Source organism: Rhinolophus sinicus, chromosome 1, assembly GCF_057876585.1.
Source record: "Rhinolophus sinicus isolate RSI-liver-muscle chromosome 1, RSI-T2T, whole genome shotgun sequence".
Classification (NCBI taxonomy): Eukaryota; Metazoa; Chordata; class Mammalia; order Chiroptera; family Rhinolophidae; genus Rhinolophus; species Rhinolophus sinicus.
Window position 1 is genome coordinate 131,156,475 of NC_142501.1, and position 18,548 is coordinate 131,175,022.

General features: G+C 34.8%; 1 protein-coding gene across 1 annotated transcript in view; it reads left to right on the forward strand.

The window, feature by feature from the left end:
* Positions 1–18,548, forward strand: part of CCDC7 (coiled-coil domain containing 7) — a 152,353-nt gene that overhangs the window by 107,816 nt on the left and 25,989 nt on the right. Inside the window, exons 17-21 of the mRNA XM_088794113.1 lie at positions 302–395; positions 8,711–8,857; positions 9,300–9,428; positions 14,299–14,428; positions 18,236–18,360. Coding sequence (XP_088650239.1) covers positions 302–395; positions 8,711–8,857; positions 9,300–9,428; positions 14,299–14,428; positions 18,236–18,360 — 625 coding nt within the window. The remainder of the gene's footprint in view (positions 1–301; positions 396–8,710; positions 8,858–9,299; positions 9,429–14,298; positions 14,429–18,235; positions 18,361–18,548) is intronic.

Sequence of the window (18,548 nt, forward strand, 5' to 3'; positions counted from 1 at the left end):
GATTTTCAGTTAAGATTTTCCTAACTGTTTCTCTAATGATGTTTACTTGGTCTGCTGTGCTTCTCACAGCCGATGATTTTGATGCAAAATTCAACAAAGTTTTGCAATGTTTTCCTCAGTTCTGCTCGTTCCTGGCCAGTGATACATTCTTTCCCCTCAGAAAAACGTTTAATCCATTTGTACACTGCCGTTTCTTCATGGCATTATCCCCATAAACTTGGACTAACATGTCCCTGATTTCACTTGCACTCTTGCCAAGTTTAACAAGATATTTAATGTTTGTTCATTGCTCTAATTCAAGCTCAGACACTCTCACGACAGCACCCAAAAACATGCAATAGCAATAATGAACGGCACTCAGCAAGACATCGCCACACATCAACACAAACACAGCTGTGAGACACTGATTTACCAAGGTTATGAAACCTTACTTAGGTCTTTGACCAGTGCTGCCATTGTAAGCTCATGATGGCAACATCGCGAATGTAATTGTCAGACCTCGTATATCAAATATATATTGCCATTTTTTATCCCCTTGTATCCATACTTATCTCCTTACCAACACTTGTTGTTTGTTGATTTATTAATGATAGCCATTCTGACAGTAGTGAGGTGGTATCTCATTGTGGTTTTTATTTGCATTTCTCTGATGATCAGTGGCTTTGAGCATCTTTTCATATGTCTACTGTCCATCTGTATGTTCTTTAGAGAAATATCTCTTCATGTCTTTTGTCCATTTAAAAAAATTTTGTTGTTGTTTTGTATTTTTTTGGTGTTGAGTTCTATGAGTTTGTTTTTTTTAAAAATAAATTTTGGATATTAACCCCTTATCAGATGTATCATTGGCAAATATCTTCTCCCATTCAATAGGATGTCTTTTTGTTTTGTTGATGGTTTTCTTTGCTGTGAGAAAACGTTTTAGTTTGATGTTATCTGTTTGTTTATTTTTTCTTTTGCTTCCCTTGCCTGAGGGGATATATCAGTAAAAATATTACTAAGGGTCATGTTTGTAAGTTTATTTCCTATATTTTCTTCTAGGACTTTTATAGTGTCGGGTCTTACATTTAAGTCTTTAATCCATTTTGAGTTCATTCTTGTATATGGTGTAAGAAGATTGTCCAGTTTCATTTTTTTTTGCATGCCTCTGTCCAATTTCCACAGCATCATATGTTAAATAAACTGTTTTTACCCCAGGTTAAATTCTTGCTTCCTTTGTCATAGATTACATGACCGTATAGGCATGAATTTATTTCTGGGATCTCTATTCTGTTCCATTAATCTACATGTCTGTTTTTATGCCAATACCATGCTGTTTTTATTACTATAGCCTTGTAGTACAGTTTGATATCAGGTAGCATGATACCTCCCGCTTTGTTATTTTTTCTCGGGATTGCCATGGCTATTCAGGATCTTTTGTGATTCCATATGAATTTTATGATTACTTGTTCTAATTCTGTGGAAATGTCTTTGGTATTTTGGTAGGGATTGCATTGAATCTGTGTATTGCTTTGGGTATTATAGACATTTTAACTGTATTAATTCTTCCTATCCATGAGCATGGTATATGTTTCCATTTATTTGGATCTTCTTTAATTTCTCTCTTCAATGTCTTATACTTTTCTGAGTAGAGGTCTTTTACTTCCTTGGTTAAATTTATTCCTAAGTATTTTTTGTTGTTGTTGTTGATGTAATTATAAATGGAATTGTTTCCTTAATTTCTCTTTCTGGTACTTTGTTATTGGTATATAAAAGTGCAACTGATTTCTGAATATTAATTTTATATCTTGCTACTTTACTAAATTTATTTATCAGTTCTAATAATTGTTTGTTGGAATTTTTGGGGTTCTCTATTTCGTGTCATCAAGGTATCTTCTGATTTCTTCCTTAATCTCATTGTTGACCCATTCATTATGTAGTAGCATGTTATTCAGTCTCCAAGTGTTTGTGTGTTTTTTAGTTTTTTTCTTGTAATTTCTAGTTTCATAGCACTGTGGTCATAGAATATAGTTGATATGATTTCAATCTTCTTAAATTTATTTAGACTTGTTTTGTGGGCTAACGCGGTCTACCTTGGAAAATGTTCCATGTTCCTTTGAAAAGAATGTATACTCTGTTGCTTTGGGGAGAAATGCTCTAAAAATATCAATTAAATCCATATGGTCTAATGTGTCATTTAAGACTTCTATTTCTGTGTTGATTTTCTGTTTGGAGGATCTGTCCATTGGTGTCAGTGGGGTGTTAAAATCCCTGCTGTGATTGTGTTACTATTGATGTCTGTCCACATTTGTTTTATATATTTAGGTGCTACTCATAATTATTTTCATGCTAGACCTCTCTCTAGACTTAATTAGCATACTTCAGGCATATATATTTTTTGTGATGATGCCTTTGTTATTTTTCCTGTGAGACTTTTTTCCAGTAGCTTGAAGATTCTTCTAGGAGTCCCTAAAGTCTTAGAATTCTTAACAAATGATGTAAAATAAGAAATCAAATCAGTGATTGGTTCTTCTTTATTTTATTTATTATTGTTTTTTAAATTAAAGCTTATTGGGGTAACAATGGTTAATAAAGTTACATTTGTTCTTTTTTAAAATATTAAATTTATTGGGGGGGACAATGGCTAGTAAAATTACATAAGTTTCAACTGTACAATTCTATAATATATCATCTATATATCACATTGTGTGCTCACCACCCAGAGTCAGTTCTCCTTCCATCATCATATATTTCACCCACTTTAACCTCTTCTACCATCTTCCCTCCCCACTAACCCTCTGGTAACCACTAAACTGTTGTCTGTGTCTATGAGTTTTTGTTTCTTTGTTTGTCTTGCTCCTTTTTTGCTTTCAGTTTTATATCCCACATATAAGTGAAGTAATATGATTCTCAATGTTTTCTGTCTGCGCTATTCTGCTTAGCATAATAATCTCAAGATCCATCCATGTTGTGGCAAAGGGAAGTATTTAATCTTTTCTTATGGCAGAGTAATATTCCATTGTGTATGTATGCCACATCTTCTTTACCAATCATCTATTGAAGGATACTTTGGTTGTTTTCATGTCTTAGCCACCATAAATAATGCTGCAATGAACATCAGAGTACATACATCTTTACAGATAAACATTTTCATATTTTTTGGATAGATAGCCAGGAGAGAGATTATTTGGTCGAGTGGTAGTTCTATTCTTAATTTTTTGAGAAAACTCCATATGTTTTCCATAGCAGCTGTACCCATTTTTGTACAGTCCCTATTGATTTATTCTTAAACCTAGAGTAGTTTTCTTTGTGGTCACTTCTGGATTTAGTGTTTGTCTTGAAGTATGTGTTAATGTTCACTTATTTGATCTGGAAATAAACAGTCTCATTTTCAACCTTAGAAAGCCTGGAACATCTGGATTCTTTATGCTTCTTTTTACATCTGATTGCAAACTAGCCAGTACTTTGCTAAACAATTTTAATTGTTGAATTTCTTTTTATTTTTTATATTTAATTGTGATAAAAGACATAACATAATTTACCAGTTAATCATTTATATATGTACAGTTCAATAGTGTTATGTTTATATACCTTGTTGTGCAATAGATCTTCAAAATGTTTTCATTTTGCAAAATTGAAACTCTAAACCCATTAAAGAACAACTCCTCATTTCCTCTCCCCAAAGCTCATAATAATAGCCATTCTACTTTTTGTTTCTATGAATTTGATTAAGTTAGATATATCATATAAATGGAACCATACAGTATTTATCCTTCTGTGGCTGTCTTATTTCACTTAGCATAATGTTCTTAAGTTTCATTTATGTTGTAGCATGTGGTAGTATTTCCTTCCTTTATAAGGCTGAGTAATATTCCATTTCGTGTGTGTGTGTGTGTGTGTGTGTGTGTGTGTGTGTATCATATATTGTTTATCCACTTATCCATGATGGACATTTGATTTCCTCCGAACTGTTGGTATTTGTGAATAATAGTTGCAATGGACATTAATGTGCAAATATCTCTGTGTGACCCTGCTTTCAAATCTTTTGGATATATACACAGAAGTGGAATTGCTGTATCACAAGATAGTTCTGTTTTTAATACATTGAGCAACATTCGTACTATTTTCCAGCAGTTGCATCAGATTACATTTCCACCAACTGTGCACAAGTGTTCCAATTTCTCTACATCCTGTTATTTTTTGTTTTTGTTTTTTTTTTATATTAATAGTAATCGTCTTAAAGGGTATGAAGTGATATCCCATTGTGGTATTGATTTGCATTTCTCTAATCATTACTGATGTGAGGATATTTTCATATGCTTGTTGTATATCTGTATATCATCTTTGGAGAAATATGCAATGATAAGTAACAGCACTTATGGGAACATCTTTTATTTGTTCCTGAATTTAATGGAAATGTTTCTACTGTTTTATATTAAATGTAATATTTGCTTTAGGTTGCCTTTTTCAAGTTTCTTTTTTTAGTTTTCAATTACAGTTGACATTCAATATTATTTTACATTAGTTTCAGGTGGATAGCATTGTACACCACTGTTAGACATTTATATCATTTATGAAGTGATGCACCTGATTAGTCTAGTACTCATCTGGCACCATACATATGTATTAAAATATCACTGACTATATTCCCTATGCCATACTTTATATCCTCATGACTTGTTTGCAATTACCAATTTGTGCTTAATACCTTCACCGTTTTCAACCAGCTCCCTAACCTCACTTTTATCTGGCAACAATCAGTTTGTTCTCTGTATCTATGAGCCTGTTTCTGTTGTGTTTGTTCATTTATTTTGTTCTTTAGATTCCACATATAAGTGAGATTATATGGTATTTGTCTTTTTCTGTCTGACTTATTTCACTTTAGGTCCATCACAAACGGCAAGACTGCATTCTTTTTTATGGCCTAGTAGTATTCCATTGCATATTTTAACCACATCTTCTTTATCTAATGGCCCATTAACGGACACTTAGGTTGCTTTCATATCTTGGCTAAGGTAAATAATGCAGCAATGAACATAGAGGTGCATATATCTTTTAGAATTAGTGTTTTGGATTTCTGTGGATAAATACCTAGAAGTAGAATTGCTAGGTCATAAGGTAGTTTTATTTTTAAATTTTTTAGGAACTTCCATACTTTTTTCCATAGTGGTTGCACCAATTTGCAATCTCACCAACAGTACACAAGGGTTCCCTTTTCTCTACATACTTGCCGATATTGTTGTTTATGGATTTATTGATGATAGCCATCCTGACAGGTGTGTGGTAATATCTCATTATGGTTTTCATTTATATTTCTCTGATGATTAGTGAAGTTGATCATCTTTGCATACATAAGTTTGTTGGCCATCTGTATGTCCTCTTTGGAGAAATGTCTATTCAGGTCTTATGCACATTTTTAATTGGATTGTTTGTTTTTGTGGTATTGAGTTCTATGAGTTCTTCATAAATTTTGCATATTAACCCCATATCAGATATATTATTGGTGAATATCTTCTCCCATTCAGTAGGCTGTCCTTTTGTTTTGTTGATGGTTTCCTTTGCTGTGTAAAACCTTTTTAGTTTAATGTAATCCTGTTTGTTTATTTTTCTTTTGTTTCCCTTGCCAGGGGAGGTATATCTGAAAAAATATCACTAAAAGCAATGTCAGAGAGTTTACTGCCTATATTTATTTCTAGGAGTTTTATGGTTTTGGTTCTTACATTTAAGTCTTTAATTCATTTGGAGACGATTCTTGAATATGGTGTTAGAAGGTGGTCCAGTTTCACATATATCTGTCCAGTTTTCCCAACATCATTTATTGAATAGACTGTCTTTACTCCATTGTATATTCTTGTCTTCTTTGTCATAAATTAATTGGCCATATAGTGTGGATTTATTTCTGAGCTCTCTATTTGGTTCCACTGATCTATGTGTCTATTGTTATGCTAGTATCATGCTGTATTGATTACTATAGCCTTGTAGTACGGTTTGATATCAGGTAATGTAATACCTCCAACTTTGTTCTTATTTCTAAAGATTGCTGTGGTCATTCGTGGTCTTCTGTGGTTCTAAAACATTTTAAGTTTATTTGTTTTAGTTTTGTGAAAAATGCCCTTGGTATTTTCATAAGGATTGCATTGACTCTATTGATTGCTTTGGATAGTATGGACATTTTAACGATGTTAATTCTTTCTATCCATGAGCATGGTATAGCCTTCCATTTATTTGTATTTTCTTCAGTTTTTTTCTTCAATGTCTTATAATTTTCTGAGTACAAGTCTTTCATCTCCTTGGTTCAATTTATTCCTAGGTAGTTTTTTATCATTTTTGTCCAATTGCAAATGGGATTGTTTTCTTGATTTCTCTTTCTGACAGTTCATTATTGGTGTAAAAAATTCTGAATATTAATTTTGTGTCCTGCTACTTTACTCAATTCATTTATCAGTTCTAGTAGTTTTTTTGTATAATCTTTGGAGTTCTTTCTATATAGTATCATGTCATCTGCAAATAATGACAATTTTACTTATTCCATTTCATTTTGGATGGCTTTATTTCTTGTCTTGTCTGATTGTATGATTAGGACTTTCAATAGTATGTTGAATAAAAGTGGTGAAAGTGGGCATCTGTGTCTTGTTCCTGATCTTAAGGAGAACCGTTTAGTTGTGGGGACAGAGTATGATGTTAGCTGTGGATTTGTTGTATATGGCCTTTATTATGTTGAGTTATTTTCCCTCTATTCCCACTTTGCTGAGAGTTTTTATCATAAATGGATGCTGGATTTTGTCATACACCTTTTCTGCATCTTTTGATATGATGATATAATTTTTATTTTGCATTTTGTTTTAGTGGCATATCACATTATTTGATTTCTGGATATTGAACCAACTTTGCATTCCAGGAATAAATCCCACTTGATCATTTATGTATTGCTGTATTTGCTTTGCTAGTATTTTGTTCAGGATTTTTGAGATTTGTACATCAGGGATATCAGCCTATAATTTTCTTTCTTTCTTTTTTTTTTTTGTAATACCTTTGTCTGGTTTTGGAATCAGGGTAATGGTGGACTCATAAAATCAACTTGGGAGCCTTCCCTCCTCTTGAATTTTTTGGAATAGTTTGAGAAGGCTAGGTATTAAGTCTTCTTTGAATGTTTGGTGAAATTTACCTGTGAGGCTGTCCTGTCCAGGACATTTGTTTGTTGGGAATTTTTTGATTATCGATTCGATTTTGTTTATAATCAGTTTAGATTTTCTGTTTCTTCTTGATTAAGTCTTGGAAGGTTTTTCCCTAGGAATTTATCCATTTTATCCATATTGTCCATTTTGTTGACATACATTTGTTCATAGTATTTTCTTACCTTCCTTTGTATTTCTTTGTTTTCATTTGTCACTTTGCCTCTTTTATTTCTCATTTTATTTATGTGGGTCTTCTCTTTTTTTTTCCTTGTGGAGTCTGGTTAAAGGTTTGTCAACTTTGTTTGTCTTTTAACAGAACACGTTCTCGGTTTAATTGATTTTTTTATTGTTGCTTTTCAAGATTCTATTTCATTTATTTCTACATTATTCTGATCTTCACCATTTCCTTCCTTCTACTCACTTTGGGCTTTGTTTGCTGTTCTTTACATAGTTCCTTTACATGTAAGGTTAGATTGTTTGAGATTTTTCTTGTTTCTTGAGGTAGGCCTATATTACTTTGAATTTACCTCTTAGGACAGCTTTGGTTATGTCCTGTTGATTTTGGGTCATTGTATCTTCATTTATTTCTATTTGCCTCGAGGTATCTTTCGATATCTTTCTTGATGTTGTTGTTAACACATTCATTGTTTAGTAGTATGTTATTTAGCCTTCCTGTGTTTGTGTGTTTCTCTTTTTTTCCCCTTGTAATTGACTTCTAGTTTCATACCATTGTGTTCAGAAAAGACACTTGATATTCCACTCCGTGTATATATTTGTTGGTCATCTGTATGTCTTCTGCTCATGTCCTTTGCTCATTTTAAACTCAGATTATTTGTTTGCTTTTTCTATTGAATTGTACAAGTTCCTTAGATACTTCTCAGATGTATGGTTTGCAAATATTTTCTCCCATTGTGAAGGTTATGCTTTCACTCTGTGTTGAAATTTGTTTCAGAATTGCTTAGCACATAGCACTAGAAAAACCTACTAAAAAGATATAGTGATTTTATTTGCATCTCACTTTCCTAAGACTGAGGATATATACCAGATATGTATTGTTGTGTTACTTGGATTAGTGATTTGTTCCTTCCAAAGGGTCATTTGTTTCTTTATTTGTCAGTATTACTTCCCTTTTCTTGTTCTGCTGATTTATTTTAATTTTTTTGGAATATGTACGGCATTGACCTATTTCCCAAAGTATACATATACAAAAGGTATACTTAGAGAGGTGTCATTCCTCCTGTAACCCTTCTGTTTGCACTCCCAGTCCTCCTGCCACCCTCTTGAAGGTAACTAAGTGGATTGTTTTCTGATTTACCTTTCCCATGTTTTATTTTGTGTGTCTCTTTTTTTTTTTTTTTTAACTTTTTTCACATCATTGTATCCTGGGAAGAAAGAAAGAGTTTAAAACACAGCCCCATTAAAACTCTTCTCACAATTTTCATGTCAGAACTTACATTATGATAATTTATTTGTACCTTTATAAAAATGAGGGAAAATGCTCCTGTATACTTGTTTTAAATTTGAAATTTAGGTATTTTACAATATATCCATTTTTCTAGTTAGTAGACTAAATGCATCTCTTTATGTAGCTCTTGATAAAGTACCATATGAAAACCATGAAAATCTTACTCTTGAGGATGAAATGCTGTTAACCCTCCCCAAGCAAATGTTGGAACAAAAATCTTTTAGCTTGATGAGACGTAAAGGTAAGTATAATAATTATCTTTATTATTTTAATGATTTATGTTTATAATAATTATCTTTAAATTATTTTAAATTAAGCTTATCAAAATATATTTTTCAAGGGGCTTATGTATATATGTTTGAGCATATATTTTGTAGAAATTTTACACTTTGATGTAAGTGTGAATACCCTCAGATAACTATAGAACTAAAAAGCTTTTTGATACCTTTGCCTGATATTTGCCTGGTCAGTGACTACTGTGTAACAAGACTGCCTCTATACACACTCAAGAAAACTATTCACACAAATTTTTCACTTCACTTTTATGGTTTATTTAAATAAATAGCTCACTCACTGCTGTAGCTTTGCAGTCCCCTTTCTTTAATTTTGTACAAATGAGAAAACAATTTGCTGACTACTTGGCACATGCAGAAGTTTTATAATAGATTTGTTTTTCCATTCAGCAATTTTTGTAGATCGGCAAAATGATATGATATCTGATGAAAATCAATTGTCTGAGGACATGGATTTATTTTTAAGAAGTCAATCTCAAACTAAGAATCTTGAAGCTACCAGAAATGAAACTTTTAGCAGTAAGTAATTAATTAAATATCTGGTAAAATTATTTTTATTTAAATTTAGGAGATCTTTGTTCCATAGTTCATAGGTCGACAACTATTTTGTTTATAGTTCTAGATCTTTATTGGTGATTTATCTCTGTGTTTTATAATTCCTGACTTAGATGTATTAAATTTCCCACTATGACTATTGATTTCTCTATTTCTTCTTATATTGTATCAGGGTATGCTTTATACCTTATGACACTTTATAATTAACATACATATAAATTTAAAATTAGTAATTTTTCTAGAAGACAGATCTTTTTTTCCTAATGAAAGGACCCACTTTATCTTTTTTATAGTTTCTGTTTGCCTTAAAAACTATCATGCCTGCTATTAATGTGTAGCTCCACCAACTTCTTATTGGTATTAACATGATACTTTTTTCTATCTTGTTGGTTTAAGCTTTCTGTATCTTTATGATTTTTCTCTAGCTTTTGTATGAAGCTTATAGTTGTATATTTGTCATATTCTATATGATATCTTTATCTTTTAATTAGCACTCATAGTGACACTTGATCCAATTTTGATATTTTGAGGTTTGGTACTCTATTGTCTGTGCTTCTTGTTTTTCCTACCTGATAAGTTTCTTTTACTGTCTTCTCTGTTCTATACGTTTATATCATTACATATCTTTTTCTTAGACATATCTGATACCTAAAATTTTAACTTTATTTTAAAAATGTGGCTATGCCAAGAAAACTAGAAAATATTTTAAATTATTAGTATTAGCCAACATTAAATTATTAATTTTAAATTATTGATGTCTCTCAGTATCTAAAAAGTATCAAGACTGACTCTATTTGTAAAAGTGAAAAAGGTAGTAAAGTGTCTTTTTTTTTTTTAGATATATTTATTGGCATGACATTGGTTAGTAAAATTGTATGGAACTCAAGTGTAGATTTCTATAATATATCATCTATATATTGCATTGTGTGTTCATTACCCGAGTCAATTTTCCTTCCATCACCATATATTTGATCCCCTTTTCTCTCTTCAACCACTTCCCCCCCTTCCTTACCCTCTGCTAACCACTAAACTGTTGTCTGTGTCTATGAGTTTTTGTTTCTTTGTTTGTTTGTTGCTCTCAGTTTTATATCCCACATAACAGTGAAGTCATATGGTTCTCAACTTTTGCTGTCTGACTAATTTCACCTAGCATGAAAATCTCAAGATCCATCCATGTTGTTGAAAATGGCAGTTTCATTTTTTCTTATGGCTGAGTAATATTCCATTGTGCGTATGTATCACATCTTCTATATTCAGTCATCTATCGAAGGACACTTTGGTTGTTTCCATGTCTTGGCCACCATGAATAATGCTGCAATGAACATAGACATACGTATATCTTTACAGGCAAATGTTTTCAGATTTTTTGGTTAGACACTTAGAAGAGGGATTGCTGAGTCATGTGGTAATACTAGTCTTAATTTTTGAGGACCCTCCATACTGTTTTCCATACTGGCTGTACCAATTTGCATGCCCACCAGCAGCGTGTGAGGGTTTCTTTTTCTCCATAGCCTCTCCAACTCTTCTTATTTGGGATTTTTTGTGTTTATGGACATAGGCCTGTAATAATACAAGTTTTCCTCTTCATGCTTCTTTGGTAACATCACAAAAATTTTGATACAATGTATTTTTATTCTCATTTGTTTCTCTGTATCCTTTGATCTCTCCTTTATTATTTTCTTTAACCCACTTGTTCTTTAATAGCATGTTGCTTACTCTCCATGTATTTGTGGAGTTTTTTGCTTTATTTTTATAGTTGATTTCCAATTTCAAAGCATTGTGGCTGGAGAATATGCTTGGTATGATTTCAGTCTTCTTAAATTTGCTGAGGTTAGACTTGTGTTCCAACATATGGTCCATGTGCACTAGAAAAGAATGTACAGTCTGGTGTTCTAGGATGAAAAACTCTGTCAATGTCAATTACTGTGTTTCCGGAAAATAAGACCTAGCAGGACCATCAGCTCTAATGCATATTGTAGAGCAAAAATTAACGTGAGACCTGGTATTATATTATATTATATTATATTATATTATATTATATTATATTATACCCGGTATTATATTATATTATTATATTATATTATATCCAGTCTTATAGTAAAATAACACCAGGTCTTATATTAATTTTTGCTCCAAAAGATGCATTAGAGGTGATAGTCAAATCTGGGTCAGAGTCCTATTGATGGTGACCTCTTACAGCAAATCATACAGGATTATCTGTTTTTCCCTCATTCTGGTATATAAGTTGAGTGGATCATAGATGCCAAAAGACCCCATAATACATCATCTATATATTGCATTGTATGTTCACCACCCAGAGTCAATTCTCTTTTCATCACCATGTATTTGACCCCCTTTCCTCTTCCTATCACCCCCTCTCCCCTTATCCGCTGGTAACTACTAAACTGTTGTCTGTGTCTATGAGTTTTTTTCTTTGTTTGTTGTATTGTTCATTTGTTGCTTTCAGTTTTATAACCACATATGAGTGAAATCATATGGTTCTTGACTTTTTTGGTCTGACTCATTTCACTTAGCATGAAAATTTCAAGATCCATCCATGTTATTGCAAATGGCGATATTTTTTATGGCTGAGAAATATTCCACTGTATATATGTACCACATCTTTATCCAATCATATATCAAAGGACACTTTGGTTGTTTCCTTGTCTTGGCCACTGTGAATAATCCTGCAATGAAGAGAAGAGTACATGTATCTTTATAGATAAATATTTTCAGATTTTTGGGGGTAGATACCCAAAAGAAGGATTGCTGGGTCCTATGGTAGCTCTAAGTTTTTTGAGGAACCTTCAATGCTGTTTTCCCTAGTGGTTATACCAATTTACATTCCTACCAGCAGTGTATGTGGGTGTCTATTTCATCACAGCTTCTCCAACACTTATTATTACTTGTCTTGTTGATAATAGCCAGGCTAACAGGTGTGAGGTTGTAGCTCATTGTGGTTTTGATTTGCATTTCCCTAATAGCTAGTGAAGTTGAGCATTTTTTTCATATATCTGTTGGCCATTTGTTTGTCTTCTTGGGGAAGTGTCTGTTGAGGTCTTCTGACCATTTTTAAATTGGACTGTTTGTTTTTTTATGGTTCAGTTGTAAGAGTTCTGTATATATTTTGGATATTATTAATAGCCTCTTATCTGAGGTGTTGTTTGCAAATATCTTCTCCCATTTTGTTGGTTGCATCTTTGTTTTGTTGATGGTTTCTTTTACTGTGAAGAAGCTTTTTAGTTAGACATTTTTGTCATCATTTTTCAAATAAACTTTGTGTTCCTTTTTTTCTTTCCTTCTGGGAGTTCCATAATGTGTGTCTCTTGGTCCATTTGATTTTGCCTCATAATTCCTTATGTTCTCTTCACTTTTCTTAATTAGTTTTTCTCCACAGACTCAATAATTTCAAATTACTTGTCTTCCAGTTGGCTGATTGTTTTTCTGCTTGACCAAGGCTGTTGTTAAACCCCTCTAGTGAATTTTTCAGTTCAATTATTGTATTGCTCAGTTCCAGAATTTGTTTTTTTAAATAGTTTCTATAACTGTTGATATTCTAATTTTCTTCATACATCATTTCTTGACTTCATTTAGTTGTCTGTCGTGTTGTCTTTCAGCTCACTGAGAAGCTTTAAGACAGTTTTTAAAATTCCAAATTCCTTGTCAGTAATTCAGAGACCTGTGGTGTTTGTTTGGTTTCTAAAGCTTTATGTTGTTCTTTAGATTGGGGCATATTTTACTATTTCTTTATATGCCTTGTCATCTTTTGTTGAGATTTAGGAATTTGAAAACACAGTCGCCATTCTCAGGCTTTACAAACTGGGTTTATGCAGGGAAATACCTTGACTAATCACCCTGACAGAAAGGTTTTGAGACTTCTCAAACCTTCCTGGGAGACGTGCCTTTTCTGGGCTTGTGTGTGCTCTTTTATTCCAATATATATAGCTGCTTTTAACTCTCCTCATTTTCCTAAGAGGCTCTACTCTGTTTCTTTTCAGGAGCTTTTGTTTTTGGTTTCCATTGAATTCCTCTGCCTGTAATCTCTTGCTCTTCCATCATTTGCAGAACTATATACTCCCTGCAGCTCTAATGTACCATGACACTCACCTTTCATTTCAGCAGCCTCCAACCTGGTATCCAATTATGCAACATTCCCATCAGCATTCCAAATCAGGCAAGACAGAAACCAGTCACTTAGGTGGCTCCCAGGCATGCTAGAAAGTTGGATGCATGTTCCACTCTTTTCTTTTCATTCCAAGGGAGGAGCTGAAAATTGGGAGGGTTTCTTGTGATTCTGGCACACTGTGCCAGGGAGATGCTGGGGCTAAGGTGGGCAATATGCCGTAATCTTTCCTACCCTTTTTGGTGCAGTTTTGTTTCTTTGTAAGAAATTTGCTCGGGTGCTGCAGTGTCTTAACTGGTTTCTAGTGTTCTCATAAAGGTTTTTGGTCTGTACAAGTATATTGTCATTAACTCAGTGTCTCCGTGGGGGAATGAGGGCCTGGAGCTTCCTAGTCCTCCATCTTGCTGATGTCTTATTCTAGGGTTACATTTTCACTTAAGTATAAAAAGCCTAGGAAAATAGAGAATAATATAAAATATATTTGATGCCTAGAATTATTAATGAAATAATGAAATAGTTTCAACACAAACCCATTACAACTTTCATTTTATATCAGATCTAACATTGTAGTAGTTTACTTATGACTTTATAAAAATGAGAAGAAATTCTTCTGTATACTGGTTATAAATTTGAAAGTTAGAAGTTTTACAGTATGTGAAAACAGTTTTCACAATCTGTTTTTCTATTGACTTAATTATTAACTTTATGTAGCTCAGGATGACGTAACAGATAAAAAGCTTCTGCTTGAGCAACAAGACTCAACATTAAAAACACAAATGCAAGTAAAGAAACAAAGAACATCTGAAAAGGAAAGATACATTAGTAAGTATAATAATTACAGGTAACTTTAAATTATTTTAATTAAATTCAGTAAAAGACATGTTTACTTCAGTTCATGAATTAGTCCTGAGATTATATTTTATGGAATATTTGTAGTTCCTTTGACCTTAGTTGTGAATATCCTAAGATAATTAGAGAGCAAACGTCAAAGTATTCATAACTTTCATTGGTATTCCAGGTTGTTATATTTCTTTACAGCCATAGGTCATACTCAAGAGACGAAACCCCAATGACAGGCCAATAATTTTCTCACAAAAGATGTATACCTTTCAGCAGACTCTGGCAGATTATAGATCCAAAACCCCAGTTGGTGTCTCTCAGCTGTGGTAATGGCCTTCTGCTAAAGGCCTTCCGTAATTGGTAAACAGAGATGTTGCTGAGAACTATAACTCAAAAAGCAAATGAGGATGTGAGACGCTCAGGGGAAGGGTAGCCTGAGAGGCCTGTTGGAGGGCTGCAAGAGCATCCTCTTGACTGTGGCTCCACTAAAAGGAATGACTTTTCAGGTAGCCTAATAGATGGATGCTCAAGAACCTCACATTGGGAATGTTAGAGTGCAAGTAGCCAAAGAGTCCCACCAATAGCTGGGCTTTGTTTTCATTGCTGAAGCAGAGTCAGCCCAATCTGGCAGTCTTCTGCTCTTGAATGAGCCATTGTGCCCCATACAGATCATGCACAGGAATTTTAATTAAGTACTGGGTAATTGTGCCTTGTCTGTAATAATGGTTCAGCCATGTTGCCACCACATGTGGGTCAATAGGATGTCTAGTCCTTAAGTGGTGCCCTTAGCTGGGCCCACTTGGAGAATGCCATCAATAGAGCATTTGCTCTGGGTGTAGAATGTTTCTAGGTCATGACTATGCACTGGTGACAGATAGTTGGAGAATTTATGTAGCCTGTGGAAGGACATTAGTGATGCATTGCAATCCATTTCACATATGGCAAACTGATCCTGGTCATCCATGTGGACAGATATGTTTCATAGGGTATTTGCATTGTCTATTATGGAATTCCAAATTCCCTCATTATGGACAGTTGCTTCCATGGTGGTCACAATATTTGATACAACGAGTACCTCAGTACTACATTACTGGAGTCTTTATACAAAGAAGGACCTATGCCTGGGTCCACTGAATTATTGAAAGGAGAAATAGTCTCAGGGAGAATTTTTCTTCACTAAGCTCATCAATATGTTCAGTTATTTTTTTTCTTCCCATGGCAGTTGTTTTTGAGAAACCAGGCACTAGATACTGATAGTTGGGTCGTTTCACAGTCTTTCACATACCTTCCGAAAGTGACCGTTTTCATCAGGGTTTATGAGTGAATGCAAGTTGGGTTTCATGTAGACAATACACCTATAACAATAATGCATTCAGTAGTGGTAGTCATAACAATGGAGTACTGAGGTGGCCTGAGTGGGCACACCATTGTGGGGTCTGGGTAAGTTCCCGTTGGTGGTGGATTTGGACCCAAATCCAAAGATCACTATCCATTTCCCTCTTATCCTGGTGTTAGAGGTTGTGGAGATCACAGTCACTTATGTACCAATGTCCCGAAGGCCCAGATATGCAATTCTCCTGCACATCTTTATTGAACTCTGACTTTAGCATAAGTTCTACTATCGCCACTGGGTCCATGAGGCCAGGCCTAACCCATAGTCTTGTTTATTTTTGAAAGCCATAAGGTCTTGGTAAAAGTTGGGGAAGTACTCTGATTCATGGCAAGGATCACTGGGAAAAGCAGAGGCATAGTATTTTTATTAGTCATAGGAACCATCAACATATGTAGTGGCCTATCGAGCCTTCCTTAGTGCAATACCTGGCCATAAGATCCTCGGTTAATAGCTCATCGGTCTACTCCTTTGAGATGCATTTTTTGATAAATGCACCCTCGATCTCTTCAATGCCTTTTCCCAGATGGTCTAGGAGTGATTACTCGATTGCCATTTTTACATTGCTCACTCTGCTGGTCAATCAGTGCTATCTTGGCAGCATCCAGAAATTTGTCAGTTAAGATCCAGATATACTCACTTCCAGCTAGACCCTCTCTTTTGCCCCCATGGGAGCGATTGTAACCCAAACACAAGCGTGGATTGAGAGGCCAAAGGGATGAACAGAGTGGGAGGCCTGTTGGATGGGCCTCCGGAGCATCCTAGTGTTCTGTCCAACTCAAAGGCAAAGATCTTTTTGGTATCCTGATCGATGATAAACGGTGACCACATGGTGAATGTCAAAGCACTAGTAGCTGAAAAGTCCCACTAGTTTGTTGGGCCTGCTTTGTATTTGTTGGGACTTAGAGGAACTAAAGATTGTCAGTTGTCTACTATGGAATGAGGCATACTGCCCCTTCCCAGTTTACTCCCAGATATTTCACATGGGTACTAGGTCCTTTTACTTTCTCTATATTAATGACCAAGCCTTGTTCCATATGTGAATGCCCATAAGTTCTCTCTTGTTGGTTAACGACCTTGTCCAGGCCCAATGGAGGATATCATTAATATGTGCTAGTGCTCCAAGCAGGAGTGGGGCTTTTTCTTGTGGAACAATATTGAAGGTGTATTGCAATCCAGTACACGTATGGTAAATTGATCCTGATAATTCATGTGGACAGTGATGCTAAAAGGAATATTTTCATTGTCAGTTGCTTCATACCTACTTCCCTCACCTTGGGCAATAGTCTCTATGGCAGTCACAATTTCAGGGAACACCAGTGCCCAGGACTGCATGGCTATATTGAGCCTCCTGTAGTCAATTGAATTACCGTGTACCTGAGGCTTAATCCACATGCCAGATGGGGCTACTGAATGGAGAAATAGTCTCATGGAGAACTTTTGCTTCATTAACTCAGTAATGAGGAAGCTGTATTTTTTTCTCCTTCAGGTAGTTGATTTGGTAGTCAAAGACATTAGGCACTGGTAATCTGTTAGGTTCAGAATTTTTTACATGGGGCCACTGAAATGTCCTCAGTTGCAGGATTTCCTGCCATGGCTTGGGGATGAGGAGTTCGGGATTTACACACAGACAAGATACCAACAACACATTCAGTAGTGGAGACCATAGTAATGGAGTTTTCTAGTGGCTTGAAGGGAAGCACCTATAGTTGGGTCTGTGTAAGTGTCCTGTTTGTGGCTATCTCAGACCCAATACCAGACAGTATTATCTGTTTCCCTCTAATCTTGGTCCAAAAAGCCCAAGAAATGCAATTCTTCATTACCTCTCTATTGAATTGTGACTGGCAAATGTCTTCATGTTTCCACTGATGACATATGGACTTTGGCCTCACACATAGTCTTGTTTATTTTTAAAGTTTAGAGGCCTGAATGAAATGAGGGGGTGCTCTCTAATTCATCTCAAGATTCACTAAGAGGACTGGATGAAATAGTACTTAATTAGTCAATGACTTATCATTATGTGGACTCTCATGGAACTCTGTGTGGTGCCCCAGTGGACATTATCTGGTCACAAATATCTGATGGAGAGCCTATTAGTCTCTTCCTTGAGGCCCATTGTTTTGTAACAAGACCCATTAGATATCTTTTGAAAAGACCTTAACCAGATGATCCAGGAATAAGTACCTCGTTGCCATTCTTGCATGGTAGTGAAAAGTTGGTATCTTTCCAGTAGCTGCTTTTTCTTTGCTTGGAAAATTTTTAGTTAAGATCTGGATTGTGCCATGAATCAACTGACATCACCTTATAAGGAAGTTTAATTGCTCTAGGTAACGAGTGAAAGTGGCAAGAATGAACTTAGGTCTGAGTGTAGTAAACAATATCATCATTTACTGTTCTCATGCCTCATTGTTGAACCAGGGACTATCAGGTGGCTGCACAGTACCTTGCAGGTTGCTATAAGTGTGGTCCAAAAAGGGTTCTCAGTGGCAGGAACTCACGATTATTGGACCAAACCAGTCCAAGGCCAAATAGTAGCAAGCTAAGTAAGTAGAGAGTCTCAGGTATATATGACATTGCCTCTACCTGCCCCCTTCTTTTTCCTCCTTGGGCAAAGTGGCCACTGAAAGACAGTCTGAATGAGGGGATTTGTAGTGACACACCTCACAAGGGACCGCTGTCACTAGCTAAGTTTAATAAAATCTCTATGGTTTCTTTGGGTCCCTGGGCAAAA